This window comes from Nothobranchius furzeri, chromosome 10 (assembly GCF_043380555.1).
Source record: "Nothobranchius furzeri strain GRZ-AD chromosome 10, NfurGRZ-RIMD1, whole genome shotgun sequence".
In the NCBI taxonomy this organism is placed as follows: domain Eukaryota; kingdom Metazoa; phylum Chordata; class Actinopteri; order Cyprinodontiformes; family Nothobranchiidae; genus Nothobranchius; species Nothobranchius furzeri.
In genome coordinates this window covers 40,272,863-40,297,513 of record NC_091750.1, presented here as the reverse complement: position 1 = coordinate 40,297,513, position 24,651 = coordinate 40,272,863, and the positions used below count along the sequence as shown (strand labels likewise).

General features: G+C 41.2%; 1 protein-coding gene across 1 annotated transcript in view; it reads right to left on the bottom strand.

Annotated features, from left to right (window-relative positions):
* The window catches only part of mapk1 (mitogen-activated protein kinase 1), a 33,258-nt gene extending 12,258 nt beyond the window's left edge, over positions 1–21,000 (bottom strand). The window contains exon 1 of the mRNA XM_015960201.3: positions 20,332–21,000. Within this exon, the coding sequence (XP_015815687.1) occupies positions 20,332–20,477 (146 nt within the window). The 5' untranslated portion in view covers positions 20,478–21,000. The remainder of the gene's footprint in view (positions 1–20,331) is intronic.
* Positions 21,001–24,651: the final 3,651 nt, after the last annotated feature.

Sequence of the window (24,651 nt, the reverse complement as noted above, 5' to 3'; positions counted from 1 at the left end):
GTTTACATTTATCCCCTTTAGTCTTTAAAATACCAATATTTGCCCATAACTTCGTATTTTATGTCTGTTTGATGTCATCATGTAAAAATATTAGATCAGATGATACTCAGTACTCAAGTAGCCTTCTAATCAGATACTTTTTTTTTTACCCTTACTTGAGCAATCCCTATTTCAGGAAAATATTGTCCTCGGTTTGTGTCCTTCCAGTGAGCTTTGCAGATGTGGGAAAATGTCATCAGGCAGTAATCATTGTTAAATTCATAATTATTCTCGGAGAGAGACCAACTCTTATCTGCCGCTGGGAGCCCCGTAATGCATAGCGTCATTTCAACATGGGGGTGTCCGTGACACGGTTTATATGCAGGTAGCGGCGCTGCGGCTGCTTTATATAGCGACTCGTTGCATTCTCCCTCAACCCAAATCCTCGGATCACACATTTTAGCTAAAACGCCAACGTTAACTTGCCTTGCGTTGACTGTAGAGTTGTGGGTGATGGTCACGCAGATGTGTCATGAGATTTGAAGCGTTGCTGCCTTTCACAGACACTCTTTCTGCACGTGCTGCAAACAGGATAGCCGTCTTCTATCAGCTGTCCCTCGGCATTCTTCAAATATCCAAAATATGCCCGTACTTCCCACTTTGTCTTCTTTGAGGGATGGTAAATGTCCTCCTGAGCGCTGCCGTCTCCTCCTTTGACCATTATTTCAGCTTTAGCTTCAAGAAAGTTTTGTTGTAAACAAAGCGTGTATGTGCCGCCGGCAACTTCAGCAGATGATACGGTGGCTGGTAAGGGTCACCGCGCCTACACCGCAGCCACGGTAAACCCACCAAGATAATATAGTTTTTTAAAAACAAGACGGTTATTATTGTCAACTTTTTTTTTTTTACCGGGGTTTAGCGCTACACCGGTTACCGTGACAACCCTACCTGATCGGTTTGCTTTGATCTATTTTGAAACTTCCGATCAAAACTGATAGGGGCGCTATCGGCCGATTACGATCAAATGCCGATCCATCGGTGCATCCCTAACTAAAACTGACAAAAATGTCCAGCAACACCCCCATTTTTCAGCTGAGTTGTGTTTCTGTGGAGCATAAAGGTTCCCTTACACTGTTTAACCAGCTCAATAGCCTAGCGGTAGAATGTCCACTCTGCGACTGGGACATCGGGGTTCGATTCCATGTCGGGTCATACCAAAGACTTTAAAGATGGTGCCCAATGCTTCCCTGTTTGACACTAGGGCTGCAGCTATCGAATATTTTTGTAATCGAGTACTCTATCGACTCTTTTTTCAATTAATCGAGTACTCTAATGACCCTTTTGTGTTTGTAAACCATTATATCAAATAGCAATTGTTAAAAAGACAGACAAACCAGAATGAATTTTTCTTTAATTCTTTCAGGAAGTCTTTTCTGATTTCTCTGCATCTGTAGTATTGCCCGAGCATGCTCAGTGTCAAGAAAAGACAAGTGTGTGAGGGGTGTTGCCATGGAGACAGGAATACAATGGTTTTCTCTGCAGCAGCATAGTTATGCAACCACACTGTAACCATGACGATGTTGGAGCAGTAGGACTTGGGGGGGGGGGGGGGGGGCATACTGAAGTGAGCAGATCTGAACATGGAAGAAGGAAATAGATAGATGGATCAGAACCAGAGGCCTTATGGCACCCCGGGGTCAAAGTGTCGTTTTAGAACCGCCGGCCACAGACAGAGCTCTGACTGGTCGGCTGTGTGTGGGAATGCATTTGTGGTGCCATGACTGATCGAATAAATAAATGATTAGTTTTAATCTTTCGTTTCTGTACAAAAGATCCTAATTTTATATTCACCAGGGAAATCTGGCAAGTTTAGCTTTTTAGTTAAAGGGGCAGTAGAATGTAAAGCAACATTTTCCTTGTTGAATTAAGACAACTTGGGTGGTCAAATGTAGCATACCAAAAATTCTACGCCGTGTCCGACTTGTATTCTGTGAAAATTAGAAATGTAAAAAAAAGCACATGAAAAACTCCTATTCTGAGCAGGCTGTGATGACGCGTCACAATAGCCACTCCTAGGGCTGCTCGATTAAGGCAAAATTGATAATCACGATTATTGTGGCAGGGTGGTTACAGCTAGGGATGAGCCGCGGATAAAGCATTTTTGACGAATACGAGCATGAAACTCGTAAATATCTGTAATCGTGCTGAAGAAAAATCCTCATTGGGTAACTGACTGCCTTCACGCTCTGTGATTGGCCAGTCACATGGAGCACCCGCCCCTCCCTTCACACAAAATTCTGATCCGTTCCACGCGCACACACTCAGACAGTAACGGATCTCTCTGTGATTCCATGCTTTCGTTCTTTTTTAAACACAGAAACAGTTTTGTTTACCTGTTTGTAGCTATGGTTTCGCCGACAGCTGCCGGCTTCTTCAGGCTGACGCTGATGGTGGCGCGTCACTTCCTTCTCCGTCAGCCTGAAGAAGCCGGCAGCTGTCGGCGAAACCGTAGCTACAAACAGGTAAACAAAACTGTTTCTGTGTTTAAAAAAGAACGAAAGCATGGATTTACAAAGACACAGCAAGAACACACCTAAGACTCTCTGTGATTGCTTCACTGTTGCTCATGTTTCTTCAGTGCTCCCTAGGTTTTCTTCAGCTCGCCTCTTTTTCGGTTGAATATTTAAAGTTACTTTTTTCGTAACTTAAGTGGTGCATTTGACAAGACAGAGCTGAAAACGGAAGAGGAACATGGCAGAAGCAGCGAGACCCAAAAAAGTAAAAACTTCTAAAGTTTGGGAGCATTTTCAGTTTAATCAGGCAAAGACATTCGTTACCTGCAACGTTTGTAGGTCAGACTTAGCATGGCACGGGAGTACTACGGTGATGATGCAGCATCTTAAACGCAAGCATGCCGAATCATCAGCGAGGAGGGAGAGAGCTCGGTGTCCGGGTACGTAAAAAACTTTTCAAAAGTGATTCACCCAAGCCCCGGATTATTACACAGGCTAGACATGCGCTAAACTCGTAAAAAAAGTCTAAAATCGTAAGCGCAATGCTATTAGATAAACGGGGGGGGGGGGGGCTCGCGCTGCTGCGAACCGGTTCCGCAGTCACATTCCCGCAGAAACTGGTTGATTACACCGGGGCCAGACTATTAACACCACAATGTCCTCTGAAGCGAAAACGCTTTTAAAAGGGAGGGAGAAGTACTAACTATCGCTGCAGGCATGTTGTGTGAGAGAGAGTGCAGTTATTTACTGGTTAATATATTTTTGGGTTCAGTTGCTTTCATGTGGCCTAATGTGAGTCTATTTGGGATCATTGGAATGATCAGCAGCATTTCTTGATGTGACTTTATGGCAGTTGCCCAGGGAATCATCGCAAGGAGGATGGCATTCATTTACTTTTGTTTTATTTGGTATTTTTTCAGTCATTTTTGGAAATAGTGATTAATTTTGATTAATTCACAGCCTATGTTTAATTACATTTAAAAATTAGTTGTTTGACATCCCCAGTTATAATAAATGTCTACAGATGAGATCAAACAAAACAGATGAGAATTGCCTTTAAAGAGCAAGTCACCCCCAAATAAACTTTTTTTTTGCTGATAAACTATATAAATGAGTGTCTAATCGTGTTGCAGACACGTGTTGTCATAATTTGGCACTTCAGTGCATCTTAGTTAAAATTTAAATATTCTGCCTAAAACTGGCAGTGTTTGTGCCGTTGTCAGGTAAAAACTCTGCACTGTATTTTAATTTAAATCTGCCACCGCTATTGGCTAAGAAGCATGCTATGATGTAAACTGGTACATTATGATGTCACAATGCTGTCGTGAGCCTGAGTGTGTGTGTATTTGTTAGCGGCTCCGCCCTCTCGGTCTGCCAGGCAACCGCATGTGTTGCATTTTTCAAACATGAAGTGGGAGTGGAGTTAGACTCTGGTAGGGGTTGACTTGCTCTTCAAGCTGTTTAACTTGGACCAAGCATTTTAGGTCACAGATAGGTGTAGCTTAGGGTCTCTGTCTATACACCTTATAAGACAATTTAGGTGATGGCATGTTGTTTTTCTGCTATTGAACTGTTTTCTAATAATGTTGTGTTTAATAAAGTGAAGGAAGGAGAGAAATAACGTTTCCCTAGCAGTTTTTAACAATGTCCCCATGTAATCCGATTAATCGATTAATTGTGTCGAGACCCCATCTGATTCATCGATTATCCAAATAATCGTTTGTTGCAGCCCTATATTCATGCAATATTCTTTGAGAGAAAAGGAAAACTAAATACTACTGAAGAATTAGCTACAAATATTCAACATTATTTTAGACTCCTGCTGATTATTATCATTTATGTTAACGTTTTTGTTAAAGTTTATATAACTGAGTATCTCAGAATTTGAGGGATAAAGGTGTGGCATTTCTGTATAATGAAAAATATGTGTAAAAACAAATAATTCAATTTCTGTATGGATAATAGCATTTTTTTTGTTAAACACTTAGTTGCTATGAACATTTTTCATTTGTATTATTAAAATTTAGAATGTAAGGGTTGTATTGATGTTTAGCAAGTTGAAAGACCCCAAAAAATGGCACCACAGCATGTAAAAATGTAAATATAAGTTCTGGCGAACTTGTTCTATGGCAGGTCTTAAAGGGTTCACCTGCTGATTGAAATCAGGTGTGTTGAAGCAGAGTTCAAACTAAAACGTGCTGGACACCGGCCCTCCAGGCCTGGAGTTTAGTACCCCTGCTCTAGTGTGTTGAACAATGATAGAACTTAAATTTTTAATTGAAATTTCAGATGTGGTACAAATAGCTGCACAAATCACTGTACTGGGATTAAAACGCCATTTTTACCATGCAGCATTTTAGAAGGAAGACTTTCCACAAACACTTGTCTCCTATGTTCAGACTGTTCATGTAGGCGGCATCTGAATATCATTACTCAGGGTGATGCAGCAGCCTGTGCTTCTATGTGCACACACTGAGGCTTGTGTTAAGAAGCTCAGTGCTCCACCAAGCTGTTGAGCATCGGCCACTGGAAAATCTTCACATGAGCATCATTACCAAGAGGCTATTAAGAAACCAAAATAGATCCACTTTGAAAACGACAAACCACACAGATGACCAGCAAACATCCTTTAGTAAACGCAACATTCAACCATGGTTCCTACATAGTTTAAACTTCTCAGAGTGAAAAATTTGGGTTTTTCAGACTTAATTTTTAGTAGAAGCATGTTGCTCTAAAAGCAGGTAGTGGTGAGCTACATTAGTTGAAATAAACTACAAAAACCCACAGAGCAGAGTTAAAGGTGTGCATCACTTGTTCAAAAACTATAATAAAATTGGGAAACGTAAACATTCCATCCATCCATTAATTCTCATCCGCTTATCCAAGGTTGGGTTGTGGGGGCAGCAGCAGGGAGGCCTAGACTAGGTTTTAGGAAAAGATTGAATTGCAATTTTTCGAGCAGAAATAGCGATTTCGGTTCAATTTACGAATTTCTGCAAACAAAGGTCCAACACTAGCCTAGATCAAGTGAAAAAATGGTCTAGATTTTAATTTAGTACAACTAATCATTCACATTAATATTTACTTTTTAATCATATTAGGGCTGCACAATATATCGAAAAATTATTGTCATCGCGATAGCCCGACGTGCGATAGGCCCATCGCAAAACACGGCGAAAACAGCGATAAATGTTTGGTTCAAACATTTCCATCCGTGTCATACATCAACTTTTTGTAAACCAGCTCTGTTTTTTTACACAGAATTATTATTTGACCAATCAAATGTAGACCTTCTGATATGCGGCCAATCAGATGGTTCCGTTCACATAATACGCCCGCCCCCTACATTAGCGCTGGGCGATTTGGCAAAAATAGAATATCACGATTTTTCCAATATTTTATCACGATTTCGATTTTATCACGATTTTTTATCCATGAAAAGCATAACTTCAATTGCGTATTAAAGAAGAGAAACATTGAATAAATAAACATTTATTCATATTAGGGATAATCAACACAGTGCTAACACACTGTATTTTAAACTCACACCAGAGATGATAAAAGCCCTGAGAAACAATTACAAAAATCAGTTTTTCTCACTTTTCAAGTAACTTAACATAAATTAAAATCGTAAACATATTTAAAGTGCAAACATGTCTAGGGCTGCAACTAACGATTATTTTCATAATCGATTAATCTGTCGATTATTTTTTCGATTAATCGATTAATCGGTTTGTTATTGTTTAGCTATTTAACCTATACAAAAGATGAATACATTTCAGTTAAGAAAAATAAAAACATAAGAGAATTGTGCAGTTGACTGCAATCTATTTTATTGCACATGAACACAGTCAGCGGTGTAAAATGAGCTAAACAGTGCAAAATATCAGTCCAGAATAATTTTTTGGCATCAAAATATAAGAGGTAAATTCCATAAAAAATAATGTAGAATCTGGAATAGTGTTTGTAAGTGGTATGCATTGCTGGGGGTGAGTGTCTTGTTCCCCATGTAGTTGTCCATCGTTGCTAGTTTTTTTCTGCATAAGAAACACAAATAAACTGAATTAAGTACACATATAAAATAAAGCAGCACACACACTACAACACTAAATCAATATTACATTATTTGAATTAATTAACAATATACAGTGATCATTTAATTTGACAAAAATGTGTTGTGAGGCGTTTTACGGCGTTAGATAGTAAAACAGCCTTTTAATAGTTAAAAAAAGGACTTTCTGAATTTCTCCTGTATTTAAAAATTGAAAGCGTACAACTATGCCGCGTTATATTCACCTGGACACAGCTCGTCTGTATATTTTTCACCGCGGAGTTGTCCTTTTTTGAATGAGGAACATAGTTATGGGTTTGTGCCGTTTTTCTCTTAACGAGAACATTCTTATGAACAGACGTGCTGAATTTGGCAAGCGCATGATTCACAACACGGAGGAGATTCACGATTGCATCTAGTCAATCAGAAGTAGAACACCGTAAACTGACGCGGCAAAAAAAACATGTTTAACATCCACTATAACGAACTCAGCTAACACTAAGTCCCAAATGTGATCTGCGTTAGCTTGTTTATTTTCTGTTACTTACCGGACATTCCTCTGCTGCATCAGCCCCCACGTTTTCGTCTCAAATGTTCACTTAGGGACGTCGTGCTTCCGTCGTGCCATGGTTTTTGCATATTTTGCAGGTCACCGGTCTTTTCAAGGCATCTAGTGAAGTGCTCCCATATTCGTGAGGTTTTTGTCCGGGGTTTCTCTTGTTTTGCCGCTTCTATTTTTCTTCCGTATTTCTTGTTGATCCGCCATCTCTCACAGCAAGATGAGCGTCAGAAACGTGATACGTCATGAAAACCGAGGGCACTTATTGGCTCATTTCTTCTTCTACGGCTCCACTGGTAGATCAGTGGCTCATTACTGCCACACACTGGCGGCAAATTTAACAGATTGTAACCGATGTCAGATTGTGGTAAAAAATAGACTTCATGCGGTAAAATATGATTATTAAACAACTAATCGATGACTAAAAAAGTTGTTAACTATTTTAATAATCGATTATAATCGATTAAATCGATTAGTTGTTTCAGCTCTAAACATGTCAATTGCAAACGTACTGTGCAAACATTAACTTGTTCAAAATACTATGTAGCTCCCAGTTGCTCATGTAGTGGATAGTTAAGCTCAAATACGGCTCTGATGTGCGGGTGGACCAGAGATCGCTTGTGGTAGCAAAAAACTGCGCATTCTGAATATTTTCTGCAATGCTCACTTTGCATTCAGCGTACATGCGTGGAATGGCTGTGTTCGAAAAATACTTGCGGCTGGAAAACTCGTAGCACAGATCCAATGTTTTTATCATTTTCTTAATTCCCACTCCTACTGTTCGCACGTGACACAAATCTTTAACAAAGTGGTACGTCACTGCATCTGTCACGCTGTTCCATCGTCTGCTGTCTCTGTCATAGGGAGTGAGTTTTGTGAGTGTTTGTTAGCGTTTGCTGCCTGGAAGAAGCACTAGCTGCCACCGCCGCAGGCTTTTTAGCTTTAGCTGCCAGCTAGCTCTCATTGTATTGTTTGGGATGCCTTCTTTTCAAGTGATTAAACAAGTTTGTGGTGTTGCCATCACTTGCCTTGACGTTCTCCTTGCAAACTTTGCAAATGACGTTTCGTTGCTCTTTGTCATCTGGTGAAAAACCAAACCAGTTCCATATAATGGACGAGGCGTTCCTCTTCGGAACGAAAACCTCGTTGTCGCTCTCAGCCGCGGCCGAAGCCATGTTTGTTCACACACAGGTGAAAACAAGCGGGGCACTAATATATTACTATCACTCACTCTGATTGGTTAAGGGTCAAACAAAGGCGTGCCATTCGCCGGAGGCAAGTTCTCTTTCCGTTCAGAGGCAGAATTTCAACAGCAGAGCTGTGAATCGTGATAAAAAGGTCTCTCAAAAATGACAGACCGTCAGATGTGTAGATCGTAAAACGGTCTAAAATCGTCATATCGCCCAGCCCTAGTTGGAGCTGCCCCGTGACTGCCTGATGGAAAACCAGCGGGTTTCATCAGACTCGTAAATTTCTTGTTTTTGCTGGGGACCCCCTGTATTTTACCGCTCCCTCCTAAAGTCTTCCCCTATTAAAATTTAAAATTATTCTGTAAATTCCGTGTATCAATAGAAACAATCTCTGCCTCTACCAGCTGCAGTAAATGTAGTCTCCAAATAGGTTCATTCATCTGTGTATCTCCTTTGATCCGCATTAGTGATATTCTCAGCACCAGAACAGTGAAGCAAAGAAAGATTCCTGAGTTTGTTAGTAATTTTATTTATTAGGTGCATCTGACCTGTTCTATTTTTCTATGAAATGAGATCAAATCAGTGCTTCTATGGGTTGTCTCCAATCTGCACTGGAAAATTTTACTTTATTTAGAGACGTGTCGTAATTTCTCCCCAAGCAGGCCAAGTAGCCTTCTAATCAGATACTTTTTTACCCTTACTTGAGTAATAAACCCTATATCAGGAAAATATTGTCCTCAGTTTGTGTTCTTCCAGTGAGCTTTGCAGATGTGGGAAAATGTCATCAGGCAGTAATCGTTGTTAAATTCATAATTATTCTCAGACAGAGACCAACTCTTATCTGCCCCTGGGAGCCCCGTAATGCATAGCGTCATTTCAACATCGGGGTGTCCGTGACACGGTTTATATGCAGGTAGCGGCGCTGCGGCTGCTTTATATAGCGACTCGTTGCTTTCTCCCTCAACCCAAATCCTCGAATCACACATTTTAGCTAAAACGCTAACGTTAGCTTGCCTTGCGTTGACTGTAGAGTTGTGGGTGATGGTCACGCAGATGTGTCATGAGATTTGAAGCGTTGCTGCCTTTCACAGACACTTTTTCTGCACGTGCTGCAAACAGGATAGCCGCCTTCTATCAACTGTCCCTCGGCATTCTTCAAATATACAAAATATACCCATGCTTCCCACTTTGTCTTCTTTGAGGGATAATAAATGTCCTGAGCGTGGCCGTCTCCTCCTTTGGCCATTATTTCAGCTTTAGCTTCAAGAAAGTTTTGGTCGTAAACAACAAAGCGCGCATGTGCCGCCGGCAACTTGAGCAGATGATACGGTGGCTGGTAAGGGTCACCGCGTCTACACCGCAGCCACTGTAAACCCACCGGGATAATTTTTTTTTAAAACAAGACGGTCATTATTATTGTCAACTTTTTTTTTTTTACAGGGGTTTACCACTACACCGGTTACCGTGACAACCCTCGTTTGCTAGGTACTTTTAAGATTTAAAAGGTCAAGAAGGGGGTCTGAAAAACTGTTGGAAATAACGACAAAGTCGCCAGGTTGGCAACACTGTGGGAGGAGCGCTTCATTTGCAACTCGGGGCAGCGCAAGAGGGAGGAGCAAATAATCGGCTTGTTTTGTTTTTAAACTCGTTCAAAACGCAGTTGGGATTAAAATTTGATTAATTGAGCAGTCCTGATAGAAAGAATGTTTTATCTAAAGTAGGGCTGTCACGGTAACCGCAAAAATGAAATATAGCAATATGAAGAAGCCCACCGCGCTGCATCATGGGCCACCGCGATTACTGAACTTGATTCAACTCAATGATGCATGTTGAGAAGGATGGCTGCACTGGTATCAAAACGAAACGTTACTTCGCTCCTTTGGGAGCCCTTTGGTTTTCAGTACGTCAGCTGCTGCGCAGCCAGAGTCCTTGGCCGAGACAGAGCTGCAGCGGCAAAAATAAATAAATAAACGCTCAGAGACCTGCTGAAGTCCCGGACAAGCACTGCTTCTGCAACCGTCCCGAAGAGAGTTTGAGCCGAGCTGGAGCTCACTCGCTACCTGCAGGAGGAATGCATCCACCCTAAAGAAACCCCCCTGACATGGTGGAGCAACAACCGGGAGAGATTCCCTTTGCTCGCCAGTCGCACGCAAGTACGTGTGTGTAAAGCCTGATTTAAGCTTGGTTTATGCTTGACGCATTCACTTTCCGCGCGTTGATGCGGCTCGCGGATGGAACGCGCTTCACAACTCGCAGCTTTTAGTGCAACGAGCGCACCATCCGAGAGGGTTTTCAGTGTTGCTGCAAATGTTGCCACCCCTCTCAGATCCTCTCTCAAACCGTATATGGTTTACATGCTGGTTTTCCTTGTGGGTAACAAGGACGTGACCGAGCTATAAATCACCGTCATTCGTGTGTGTGAAAGTGAAATGATAGTGCCCCGCGCCCGGTACATGTAATTTTTTATGCTTGATTTTAAACAACTAAACAAAATGGGGACTTGTTTCTTATTTGTTAGATGCTGCAGCCAAATTTGCATTTAAAAGTTTAACCTTCTCCTGAATTTTGTTGTTTTTAAATTCAGTCGGACTCCGACTGTCGGAGAAACAAACGTTACTGCGATCTGTGTTGTTACTGCCCTTTGATCTGCATTCAGTAAAGTGTTATAAAAGAAGGCATGGCAATTTTTAACCTTTTTTAAATGTGTAAACATTATGTTTAGATAGTACTGCAATAAAAAGAAAATGCTGCAATAATATCGCACACCGCAATATTAAGCCACCCTGAATCACCGCAGGGGGAATTCCTCAACCGCGACAGCCCTAATCTAAAGTGATTTTAATAATGTCTTGACTGCTTTACAAGTAATGAATTAATCACCATAACTGTTTATTCTTGAAATACCGTATTTCAGATCCAAAAGGGTTCTACTGCAATATTTTGTTAAATCAGAGATTGGAGGGGTGTTCCAGTTGTTTCTGTAATGTGGAGGCAGAGAAAATCACTTCACCTCATCTCTGCATCTCAAACACTTATGTAGAGCAGGTTAATACTCGTACAGACATAACTGTGCATTTTTCCACTGGTCTCTCTACAGGAAGATGAACCCACTGATTACATGAACAATGACACCCACAACACTGATGTTTCAGATTAGAGAATCAGTTCCCATGTAAACATCTGTGTAATGCACCAAACGTACGTTCCTGCAGACCTATGTTTATGCAAAAGCATGTACACAGTAAATAACTTAAGTTCTGTAAACAAACATCTCCCAAATTAACAAATTAGAAATTGTCTTTCATGCTACATAATTAGCTGTACCCTTTCCACTTTGTTTGCACATTAGTTTTTAATAGAAACTGAAAGATACCATCGCTTTCAATGACAACTAAAGAACAAGCACATACACGTAGATAACCTGACAGAAGGAAAAAAACGAACAACCCATCAGAGATGCTGCACCAGTTTAGCAGAACGCTGCACATCACAAACATGCCCAAGTGACTAAAAACCACAAGTTTCAAAAAGAGTGCAAGAAGGCAGAGCCATCACCACCCTGAGTGAACCTCAGAACACGCTTCAGCGTGCAACAAAAACAGATTTGAAGGAATGTTTCTACATTTAACCATGAATGGGTTTGAATTTATGAGTACTTTTGCCTTTAGAACTGACATGAGAATCCAGGGTGAGAGCTGGGTCAAAGGTCACGCCAAGATTCCAGACAGAAAGTTTGGTGTGGGAAGCAAGCTGACCAAGAGAGTCTCTGACTTTGGGAACCAGCTTGTCTGGGGCACAGATGAGGATCTCAGTCTTATCTTCATTCAGCTGAAGAAAGCTCCCAGCCATCCAGGTTTTGATAGAGTCTAAGCAGGTGTGTAACAGCTACAGCTTAGACATCTCATGGGGCTTAAAGGAGATGTACAGTTGGATGTCATCTGCATAAAGATGGTAGGAGATTCCTTTGAAGGAGCTCAGGATGTGCTGAAGAGGAAGCAGATAGAGGAGGAAGAGCAGAGGCCCCAGCACAAAACCTTGTGGGACACCATGGGTAAGGGAGGTGGTGGAGGATCTAAACTTGGACACGACCACAGAAAAGGAGCGCTCAGAAAGATAAGAGAACCACTCCAGAGCAGTTCCTGATAGGCCTACCCAGTCTCTCAGCCTCTCCAGTAGCAGGTGATGGCCAACAGTGTCAAAGGCTGCAGTCAGGTCCAGCAGGACCAGAACAGAACAGTCCCCTGCATCACTGTGAGTCAGAAGGTCATTAGAGACCCTAAGAAGAGCTGTTTCAGTAGAATGAGCTCTACGAAAACCTGACTGGAAGCTATCATAAATGTTATGTTCATCAAGAGCAGCTGTGAGTTGTTTAGCCACAACCTTTTCCAAGATCTTGGAGATGAACGGAAGTTTAGAGATGGGTCTGAAGCTGCTATGGAGAGAGGGGTCGAGACTCGGTTTTTTAAGAAGCGGGTGGATTACAGCGTTCTTAAAGTAAGCAGGGACCTGACCAGAAACCAGAGAAGCATTATTTATAGAGAGCACACTGGGACTGATGGACTGAAAAGCACTTTTAAACAAAGAAGAGGGTAAGATGTGGAGGGGGCATGCAGAGGTCTTCATAGAGTTAACTAGTTTGGTTAACTCAGGCAAAGAAACAGGAGCAAAGCTATCTAGGATGATGGGCCTGGTTGGAGTCGGGAGAGGCAGTGATAACCCCGGCTTTCCACAGCAGCCGTCAGCAGCACGTTACTGCAGCAGCACGTCATAGCTGCTGATAGGAACGGCTGTGGTCAACAGAACCTTTTCCACTGGAGCCGTCGGCAGCCGTCAGCAGCGCGAGTCGGCCGCGTCTCAGGAGCAGCATGTCGCGGCCTTTACGCGCTGGTTCTATTTCCTACGCGCGACGCCTCTGAAACGGGTCAAGTTCGACATTTTTGGGGAAGGAAAGACAGGAAATCGGACGCGGAAATGGAGAGAAGCTCCCGAGATTTTCAGAATAAAGAACGTATTGCCTTCCGGTCGCTTTACTTTAAAAAGGTTACTAACTGTGCGGCCCCGTGAGAAGTTATCACCTAGCTAGCGGTCTCCTTTGTTTTTCAGGTCCGTATTGGCGATTATAAAACGGACAGAACATAAAAACACAAACATTTTGGAGCCATGTTGTAGTTTTCTCCTGCTTGTTGTTGTGTTTACTGACGAAGTCACTCGTGTGACTTCGTGCTCTGTCGGTGACAGCTGCTCCCCTGCTGATTCGCGTCTCGTGGGAAGGGCCAAGCAGCAGCTTACGCGAGCAAGACGTGCTGCTGCAGTAACGTGCTGCTGACGGCTCCCGTGGAAACCCGGGGTAAGGCTGAAGGGGAGATGCTAGATCTAACCTTATTGACTTTGTCCACAAAGAAAGACAGAAAGTTCTCACAGTCTGCAACAGAGTGGATGGAGGCTGTAGGAGAGGCAGGAGAGACGATGCTGCTGATGGTGTTAAACAGCACCTTGGAGTTCCCTTTGTTCTGGGACACCAATTTGGAGAAATAGGAAACCCTAGCATCTCGGACTGCAGAGTTAAAGGATGTCAGAAGATCCTTTAGGTGCAGCAGATGGACGTGGAGATGGGTTTTCTTCCACAAACACTCAATTTTTCTGCACTGGCGCTTCAGGCTGCGAAGGCTGTCATTAAACCAGGGAGTAGGGTTCACTGCAGGAACTGATCTGGTTCTGACAGGACAGATATTGTCCAGAATGGAGAGGCAGTGCTCGTTAAACTGAGAAGTTAAGGAATCTGGGCCGTTATCAGAAGAACAGGGTGGATCAAAAGCAGCAGAAAAATTGCTAGCTGTGCTCTCATTAAGAAACAAGAACTAACCGTACGGCAAGCAGTAGGTGGGGACGCAGAAACTGACAAGTTAAAGAAAATGCAATGGTGATCTGAAATATAAACGTCCTCAGGATAAACACTGTCAGCATTTAGACCCAGGGTAAAAACAAGGTCTAGAGTGTGTCCCCTGGTGTGTGTGGGGCCAGAAACATACTGGGTAAGGCTGAAGGAGTCCATAAGGCTGGAGAAATTCATGGCAAAGAGATCAGAGGGATCATTAACGTGGATGTTTAAGTCACCAGCAATCACCAGTCTGGACAGCTTCACAGTGGAGGGTAGAAAGTCACTAAACTCCTGAAGGAAAGAACTGTTTGGACCAGGTGGACGATAGACCACAGCACAGTAGAACGGGTCCTTACGCCCGACTTTAATCAGCTGCAGTTCAAAGGAAGCAAAGTGACAAGAGGTTGTAGAGCTACATGGAAGATGGTCTCTGAAAACAACAGCTAGGCCTCCACCATGACCAGAACCCCGGGGCTGGCTAAGAAAAGAATAACCACTCAGGCAGAGTTCAATCAGACCAGAATAATCAGATGTTTGCTGCCAAACTTCAGTCAGAAACAGAAAATCCAGGTTTTTAGAGAGAATTAGATCATTGAGCAGGAAGGACTTATTGTGAACAGAGCGGGTATTTAATAGAGCCATGCTGAATGAGGTGGAGGAATCAGAAACTACAGAAACAGCTGGAGTTAGTGGACGTAAATTAGCAGGGTTAGATCCACGGCGTTTATAAAAACCACTTATGGAGGGAACAGGAGGAGAAACCACTGACGAATGAGGATAAACCGACCTTAAAAATGGCCCAGCCCCGGTGATCAGCCAGACACCGCCCCTCCTCGTCCTCGCCTCCAGGCTGCTGATGAGCACAGCTGACCTGAATTCCACTAAAGAACACCTGGGATAAAAAGGCTGTGCCATCCAGCGGTCTGAGATGCAGCAGTGCAGTGGTTCTGCCGTCCTCCAGGCCTCAGATTTTGGTTTCAACCCCTTCGTTTTGATGAGTTTAACTTTAATAGTTTTAACTCCGAGTTGATGAGTTTTAAAAAGTTAAAGCTCTGAGTGATCCAGAGGGGTCATTTTAAAGGTCAACTTGGTGATGCAATTGTATTGGCTCTGGTTTTAAACACCTTCTGTTTGGTAAAACTTAACATAAGTTTTAACCAGGCGTTTTAAATGCTGGTGTTACGACCGGTGATGTTAAAAAGGAAGGACTGCGTACCATAAGGCGTGTGGTAGATGTTTTTTGAAAGTAAATGTTCTCTTATTTACAATAAGAAAAAATAAACCCAAGATCAGTTTATCTTAACTAAAGACCTCAAAGAGGAAAAACTATGACCAAAGTCTGACAGGAAAATGATGTGTGGAGCACCGCTCCACCAAGTTATTAATTAACTGAAGAAGTCTAACAGAACTAAAGAGCTTCTACTCCAAGATACATCTTCTAATTAACCCACACTAATAAAAGGTAGTTCAAGTATACAAATAAGAGAAAATCCACGGAGAGGCACAGTGGTACCAGTGGTAATGCTGCTGGGATTCATAATTGTATCTTCTCAGCGGCAGCACTGCAGGTGCTCTCCATGTCCAACATATGCGTAAGCCAGGTCCTTAGTCAACTTAAAGTTGCGCACATTTTTCCGCCAAGTTTTCTTTCATAAATCCCAAAGTTTGCGTGGAAAGTTGCTTACGCAGTTTGCCGACCCCGTTTTGTGCATAAGCAAGCCTGATAAATGAGGCCCCTGGCCTGTACTGGAATGTTTACTGTGTGAAGTGCCTTGAGACGACTCTGGTCCAAACTTGAAGCATTAGGTAGCTTTACTCTGCAAATCAGGAAAGTTTTGTATATTTGAAAATCACTACTAAAAGCACTAATAACACAAGTATTACCTATTTATATATAAATTAAATGTATTAGTATTTCCCGTTACATTTAGATTGCATCAAAAAAACATTTCTACTCAAATCTCTACAGTAACTTACATTACAAATATTTTGACTCATCATACATCCTATAAAACAAAACAGCTAAAAAATATATGCATTCTCAGTTTTGCCATGATTATCTTCTGGTTAACCAGTTTAAAAAATAGCTGCCAAAGAACAAGTTGTGCCAGTTGAGTCAGACTAAAAACAGAGCTCATTTTACTCTGGAAGACCAGAGAAGAACAAGTGGTGCTCGCTGCAGAACCACAAAGGCGGAGCTGCACCAGAAGGTGGAGCTGCACCAGAGTCAGCCCCGCCCATTCCAGAATCAGCCCCGCCCATCCTATCGGAGTCAGTCCAATTCCTTCCAGTTGTCAGACTTGATAGCATTCTGGAAACAAAGAGGGTGTTATAGCTAAAAAATGCAAGATTGAGGAGGGAGTTGAGAAGTTAATTGAACAGTTTTTGTAAAGGTTCCATATAATTAAAAATCTAACTTTTGGAACTTTTAATCATGTTATATTGTCATTTCCTCATAAGAAACACGCCAAAGCCATTTTTGGCCTCATTCATGCATTTTCTTCCCATCTCAGCTTCAATTTGGTCTCCTCCCCCAAAGTGGGTCTGGTCTTGGTTCTCAAATCTGGATATTCTGTGAATTTTCTGACAATTTATTTCTGAAATGACTTCTACTGAGACACCGCCAGAAAAATCATACATCCCATCTACAAAGACACACCAAATAACATAATAAAATGTAACGCCACCTGATTTTTATCAGATGTGGTGGTGTAGTGGTAATGGTGTCAGGTTGACATGCAGTTTTGCGCAGGTTCGCCTCCCAGCAGTGGAAATATTCTATAATCTCTTTTCCTCATTTCTAGCTACACTTGCCAGTACTATGTTTACAACAATTTATTGGTATGCCGTTTAACATATAATGACTAATGTGTTTTTTTTATTTATTCATTCGTTTATTTAGCCAGTGTGAGTCCATCTGTGAGCAGAGTTTCAACTAAAATGCTGTTTAGGAACGACCAAATTCAAAGAACTTGTAGAGACATAAATATTTTGCTATAAATGAACATTACAACTAAAATATGAACAAATTAAATGTTTCAGCTGGCTGAATAGATTGTTGCCGACCCCACCGAGAATCGAACCAGCATCAGCTGAGGGGAAAGCAAAACGTTAGTCAGACGATCTTGCCACTGGACTACCAGAACCCACAGGAAGGGTACATGCTGTTGTACAGGACTTTTGTTAGAGCGGCTGTGGGCAGATATTCGCTACGAGAAACCTTTTTATTTCGGGATATATTCAGACTTTGTCATGTAGCAAGTTATATTTATCTTGTTTAATTGGAGCACAGAACATAGCATTAACGACTGTAAACTAGTAACAGCCGTAATTCATGTGGGTCAGGTCAGTTTGCGATAAAGTTGAAAACAAAAACGGAAGTCAGTGGGCTAGGCTGAGTTTGCGTGAATGGGCGGGGTTGACTCTGGTGCAGCTCCACCTTATGGTGCAGCTCCGCCTTTGTAGTTCTGCAGCGAGCACCCTCTCGAGAAGAACGCTGCAAAGATTTATGTAATTCAGTACAATTGTTACCAGGTTACTGTCTGAAAAATCTAAAGATAAAAGAATTCAAACGATTATATTGCATTGAAAGCGTGTGGAACTAAATCCCATTAAGCCGTGTAGGTCTACTAAATGAAAACTATGTAGTAAAATGAGATTGAGTCTAAAGGCAGAATATTTTAATTAGGGATGCAACGATACCACTTTTTTCCAAACCGATACGATACCGATACTTGGATCTGGGTACTCGCCGATACCGATTACCAATACCGATACTTCTACCACACAAAATAATGCAATGATTTGGAATACAGATTTTACTTTCTTCTCTGCTTTCAACAGGAAAAGACTGAGGTAGATAAAAAGTAAAATATATGAATGGAAATCATCACAACACTAAAATATTAGGTGAACAGAAATGAAAAGTTACAGTGAAGCCATTTTCAAGCAACTGCATAACTTTTACAGATTACAATACTGGTATCGGTATCGGTGCCGATACCGATACCAGTATTGTATCGGTGTAGAGCTGAAACAACTAATCGATTTAATCGATTATAATCGATTATTAAAATAGTTAACAACTTTTTTAGTCATCGATTAGTTGTTTAATAATCATATTTTACCGCATAAAGTCTATTTTTTACCACAATCTGACATCGGTTACAAGCTGTTAAATTTGCCGCCAGTGTGTGGCAGTAATGAGCCACTGATCTACCAGTGGAGCCGTAGAAGAAGAAATGAGCCAATGGGTGCCCTCGGTTTTCATGACGTATCACGTTACTGACGCTCATCTTGCTGTGAGAGATGGCGGAACAAGAGGAAATACGGAAGAAAAATAGAAGCGACAAAACTGAAGAGAAACCCCGGACAAAAACCTCACGAGTATGGGAGCACATTTGAGACGAAAGCATGTGGGGGCTGATGCAGCAGAGGAAGAGCACCGCGGTCAAGTGAGCCGTCATTTGGAAGAGCCAGCCCGGTAAGTAACAGAAAATAAACAAGCTGGACTTAGTGTTTTAGCTGAGTTCGTTATAGTGGATGTTAAACATGTTTTTTTGCCGCGTCAGTCTGCGGTGTTCTACTTCTGATTGACTAGATGCAATCGTGAATCTCCTCCGTGTTGTGTATCATGCGCTTGCCAAATTTAGCACGTCTGTTTATAAGAATGTTCTCGTTAAGAGAAAAACGGCACAAACCCATAACTATGTTCCTCATTCAAAAAAGGACAACTCCGCGGAGAAAAATATACAGACAAGCTGTGTCCAGGTGAATATAACGCGGCATAGTTGTACACTTTCAATTTTTAAATACAGGAGAAATTCAGAAAAAGTCATTTTTTTACTATTAAAAGGCTGTTTTACTATCTAACGCTGTAAAACGCCTCACAACACATTTTTATCATGTTTCTTAAACAGTATTACACAAAATAAACATTTTTCACATTTCTCTGGCTAATTTAAACACTCCCGACTCAAAGTAAAAACCTCATGAGCTTCTTACTTAGAGCTTTTTAATAGTAAAAATGTTTTACTTTTTTTCTGAATATCTCCTGTTGCTGGCTATTTTGTAGAACGTAACCCTCAAAATAAATGATCACTGTATATTGTTAATTAATTCAAATAATATAATATTGATTTAGTGTTGTAGTGTGTGTGCTGCTTTATTTTATATGTGTACTTATTTCAGTCTATTTGTGTTTCTTATGCAGAAAAAAACAAGCAACGATGGACAACTACATGGGGAACAAGACACTCACCCCCCAGCAATTCATACCACTTACAAACTCTATTCTAAACATGCTGGTAAAAGACATGAGGCCACTATCCATGGTGGAAGGAGCAGGCTTCCAGCTAATGCTAAAAATTATTCTGGACTGATATTTTGCACTGTTTAGCTCATTTTATACTGCTGACTGTGTTCATGTGCAATAAAATAGATTGCAGTCAACTGCACAATTCTCTTATGGTTTTTTGTTCTTAACTGAAATGCATCCATCACTTGTATAGGTTAAATAGCTAAACAATAACAAACCGATTAATCGATTAATCGAAAAAATAATCGACAGATTAATCGATTATGAAAATAATCGTTAGTTGCAGCCCTATATCGGTGCATCCCTAATTTTAATGTTGAATGATTTTGAGTGTTTGTCCAAAAAGACCCTTTACTGTGAATTTCTTCGCATTTAAAACACACGCTGTATAAGGCGTACTCCCACAATACATTTTCAGGTGTATTATGCAACTAAACCCAGATCTAAACCGTGCAGCCAGAATGAGGGTGAACACCTGGAAACTTTTGTAAAATAACCGAAATGTTGGGTTAGATTTAAAAACAAAAAGGAACAGAGTTTGGCTTTAAAAATATATTTACTCATTAAATTACCGCACGTCTGTATAGCACCAGCAGAACTCCATATAAGTCATTTTATTGCTTTTTATTTACGTTTTTAGTGGATTAGTCGCTCGTGTCTATATTTAGTGTTTATCCGTGCTACACGCTAGCATAGCTACAGGCTAGAGCCGTGATTTGGTGACTTTTCCTCCTCAACTGAAGCTTTCTTGCTCTGAATTCTAAACACTCGTTTGCTCGAAAGCTGCAACGCGCTAAAGGGCCGACAAAAACAAAACCACAGAGCGAATTCGTATGAAACTTACCAGACCATCCCGTAAGCGCCCTCTCCGATGTAGGAGAGGTTGCTGTACCGAGGCCCGACGTCAAAGGCCTGCCCGCGGACCAGCTCCGTTCCCGGTCCGGGGCTAGGGCCGCAGCCAGCAGGGGCAGACACCGCAGCTGTCGCCATTACGATGATCGGCTATCTAGTCAGGCTTCCCGAAAAAAAGACGGAGGAGAGGAACGAGTCGACGTCGAAGTAAGCAAGTGCTTGAATCCGCCTCCGGTGGGACTTAAGCAGGACTGCGGCGTGAAGAAGGCCTTCGGGAAGAGGGGAGTGTTTTCTTTCCGCCAACGTTCGCTGGAAGCGACTACACCGCTGCTGAGGTGTCGCAGGCAGGGAGGCAGGAACGAGCAGAGGCTGCTGTGGATGCAGGAAATAACGACGGCGGTCACGTGACACGCCACTTTCCTTGTACCCATTGACTGTAGAAAGTTGCTTTTACCGCAACATTTAATTTTTGCGTTGGTAATTGCTACACAATTATTAAAATGACCAATAAGATGTGATTATTCCATATAAATATGAAGTTTTCTAAAGTGCTTGAGAAATGGTCTGTTCAGAAACTAGATAACTTTATTAGTGATGGGAATTCCGGCTCTTTTTAGAGAGCCAGCTCTTTAGGCTCCCAAGTGGCTCCTCAGATTTTCTGTTGCGTAGAGTACATTTGTAACCAAAATAATGCTAAATTATATGTAAACAATATATCAAATATTTATCATTTCTATGGATTTAATAACTGAACACTTTAAGAAATCTCCACTTCCCTACTGCTGGCGCTCATTTTCTCACCGTCTTCGTCGCACTCTCCTCTCTCTCGCCTTTTTCCTCCTCCTCATTCCCTCTCGTCTCCCTCCACCCGCATGTGCTCTGCTGTGTGTCTGTCTGAGTATGATCCTCCCTCTTCCCCGCCCCTACTGCTCTGTGTGTGGACACACAGTTACACATGTTGACCAATCACCTGTAGCTTTCACCAAGGCGGGGGGGGGGGGGGGGGGCGTCTCCCAATGAGGAGCCGGCTCCCGTCGTTCACTTCAAAGAGCCGGCTCTTAGAGCCGGTTCGTTCGCGACCGACACATCACTAAACTTTATTGAGAAGGAAAACCTCCTGAGTGAGAGTCAGTATGGGTTTCGATCACATAAATCCACATCCCTGGCTTTATTGGAATTAAATGAAGAACTTTCATCAGCAATAGAAAAAAAACAATATACAGTGGGTTTGTTTATTGATTTAAAAAAGGCATTCAACACAATAGATCATAGTATTTTACTCTCCAAGCTGAGGGATTATGGGATACGTGGAATCGCCTATGACTGGTTAAGTAGTTATTTGACCAATAGAAATCAATTTGTACAGTTAGATGATGAAATTTCAGATTCACTAGAGATTACACACGGTGTCCCACAGGGGTCAGTGTTGGGCCCTAAGCTTTTTATTCTATATATAAATGGCATTTGTGATGTGTCCAAAGTATTACAGTTCATATTGTTTGCTGATGACACGAATATATTTTGTTCTGGAAATTATTTATAAATTATTATTCAAAATATGGTTTGTGAAATGTCTAAACTTAAGAAGTGGTTCAATGACAATAAATTATTTCTCAATTGGAATAAAACAAAATTCATGGTTTTTGGTAACAGAAAAACTAATGATTTAGTTACGTTGTCTATTGATGGTTTTTTAATTGATAGAGTAAATGAAGTCAGATTCTTAGGGGTTCTCTTGGACCATAAACTTACTTGGAAATCCCATATAAAATATATAAAATAAAAAATATCCAAAAGTATTGGAATGTTTGAACAAAGTCAAAAGTATTCTAGAAATTTCAACACTTCAGACATTATATTATTCATTTATCTTACCATACTTAACTTATTGTATTGAGGTTTGGGGCAATACGTATAAAACAAACACTAATCCTTTGTTTCTGTTACAGAAGAAAGTTTTGCGAATTCTATATAAAGCAAATCCGAGAGAACATACTAACAAATATTTTATTCTATCTAAAATTATGAAATTCAAAGACTTAGTTAACTTTAGATTTTACTAATTATGTTTAAGGCTAGAAATAATTTACTGCCAACTAATCTACAAAAGTTCTTTGTTTTGATCCCAAAAAAAGGATAAGAGTAGAAAGAAACCAGAGTTTAAAAGGATATTTGTTCGTACTACAATAAAGCAAATGTGTATTTCAATATATGGTGTGAAATTATGGAATAACCTGGATGATGAATTAAAAAAATGTACAACTACTGATCAATTAAAAAAAATGTATAAAGATAAAATGCTAAAATCGTATGATTTAGTGAGTTGAGGACGGAGGATTAATGTTTTAGTAGTGATATTATTTGTGGAAGTAAGAGAGCAGTTTAATTTTTGTGTATAAGGCTATTTTGTACTTTTTGTTATTTATCTTGTCTTAGTTAAAGGGGGTAGGTCATATAAGATTTTTTCTTCTTCCTACCCCTATTTCACTCGAATGCTTATATTCTGATTTGAAGTTTGTATATTTAAACTTTGAGTGAAATAAATGATTGAATTGAATTGAAAAATCGATCTGATTGACATTTGAATGCTTAATCAGAAGATTCTAGTTACTTGTTCAGGGACCATCATATTCATTCAGACAGAGTCAAGTATATAGTTTATAAAAATAACATTTTTTCTTTTCCCTAAACTAATGATTATACCTGACAAGATATAAATGGAATGATGGATATGAAGTGGATTAATGTGATGGATGAGATGTTGTAATGGAAGCTAGATTTTAGCAAAACCTTTCTTAACCCTCTGGAGGCAGGCGTTGCAGATTTGCAACGTTAAAACCTACCTACCTGGTTATTCCACATACATATTTCATGATTATTTTTTAACTCAGAAGTACCCCTGAAGGACTTAGTTGTTCGTCCTTTTATCAAATTGATTTTGAACCTGAGAGAATTTGTGAAGTCTGGGTTGTTAAATAATTTGGCTGTATGTTGGTTAAACTACAGATTTGTTTATAAAAACCATCCGACGCAATCTGTTAAGTCTACGATACCCTTTGTGTAGAGATCCCCGTTCAGATCCAGGAGGTCACGAGGTCGGGATGGTCATGGATCTCGAGGTACCAGTAACCTGTAGATTAGCTCTGATACGACCCGTCTAGTCTTGAGATATCTCCAGGTCACGACAAGAAGCTGGAATGCTCGTTTGCATCTAAGTCTGTTTGTTGGCTTATAGAAGAGTCATTTGTCAGCTGCAGAGTTGCAAAAAGGTTTTGGCCTGAGGTCAAAAGATAGGATGATTTCAAAAATGCTTTCACCAAATTGGCCAAACCGGGTGTCAACCGGAAACTTAATTAATCGGGAAGTAATTCCTGTTTTATTAAAACCACATTGTTGATTAATTTGGCAAATCAGAATTTGACACGTTTGAGGGCTTTACCAAAATGTACGGTAACAAGAACTGAGAAGAACTTTCTGGATTTGGAGGCCAGACAGAAGGTGGGTTTTTGTCTGGATGGCGAGGTCAGAAATGGATTAGAAAGCATACAGCATTCTGGGCAGTGAAGCTGGCTGTAGACTGTTTTGATGACCTCTGACCTACAAGGCCTTCTCCAACGCTACAGTGGGTAAGAGAAATAACAATACATCAAACTTATATCGCGCTTTTTAGGACACTCAAAGACGCTTCCATGCACTCTCACATTCACACACTGCCAGCGTTGGTAAGCTACTTTGTAGCCACAGCCGCCCTGGGACAGTCTGACTTAGGTGGGGCTGCCATTTGGCCCGTCGGCCCCACTGACCACCACCAAAACAGACAAGCTGGGTGAAGTGTCTTGCCCAGGGACACAACAGCAGACAGCACAACAGCTCCTGGCTGGAGCTGGAATCAAACCCATGGGGCAACCCGCTCTACCACCTGAGCTACTGCTGCCCCATAGGGTGGGTATCTTTACTGTATGGGGGAAAGGTGGGTAGAATGAGAAGTGTGCAAATGGCTACGAGGGACCAAACATTGATAGCACGAATGAGGATGGGACATACAGCGTTATACAGAATGATTCACTTAGTAGGGAAACATCTCACAGGTGTATGTGACTGTGGACAGGACCGGGAGATGGGTCGTGTTGTGTTTTTGCCTAAGCTATGCAGATAGGGAAGTATTAAAAGACAAATGAAGGGTGAAACGATATGGGGAATTGAATTTAAAGAATTTGAGTGGGGAGAAGTGTAGTTGGACTTCCTGAGAAAAAGTGGATTTAATATGGAGTATTGTGTATTTATAAAGTATAATAATGTAAAGACCTGAGTT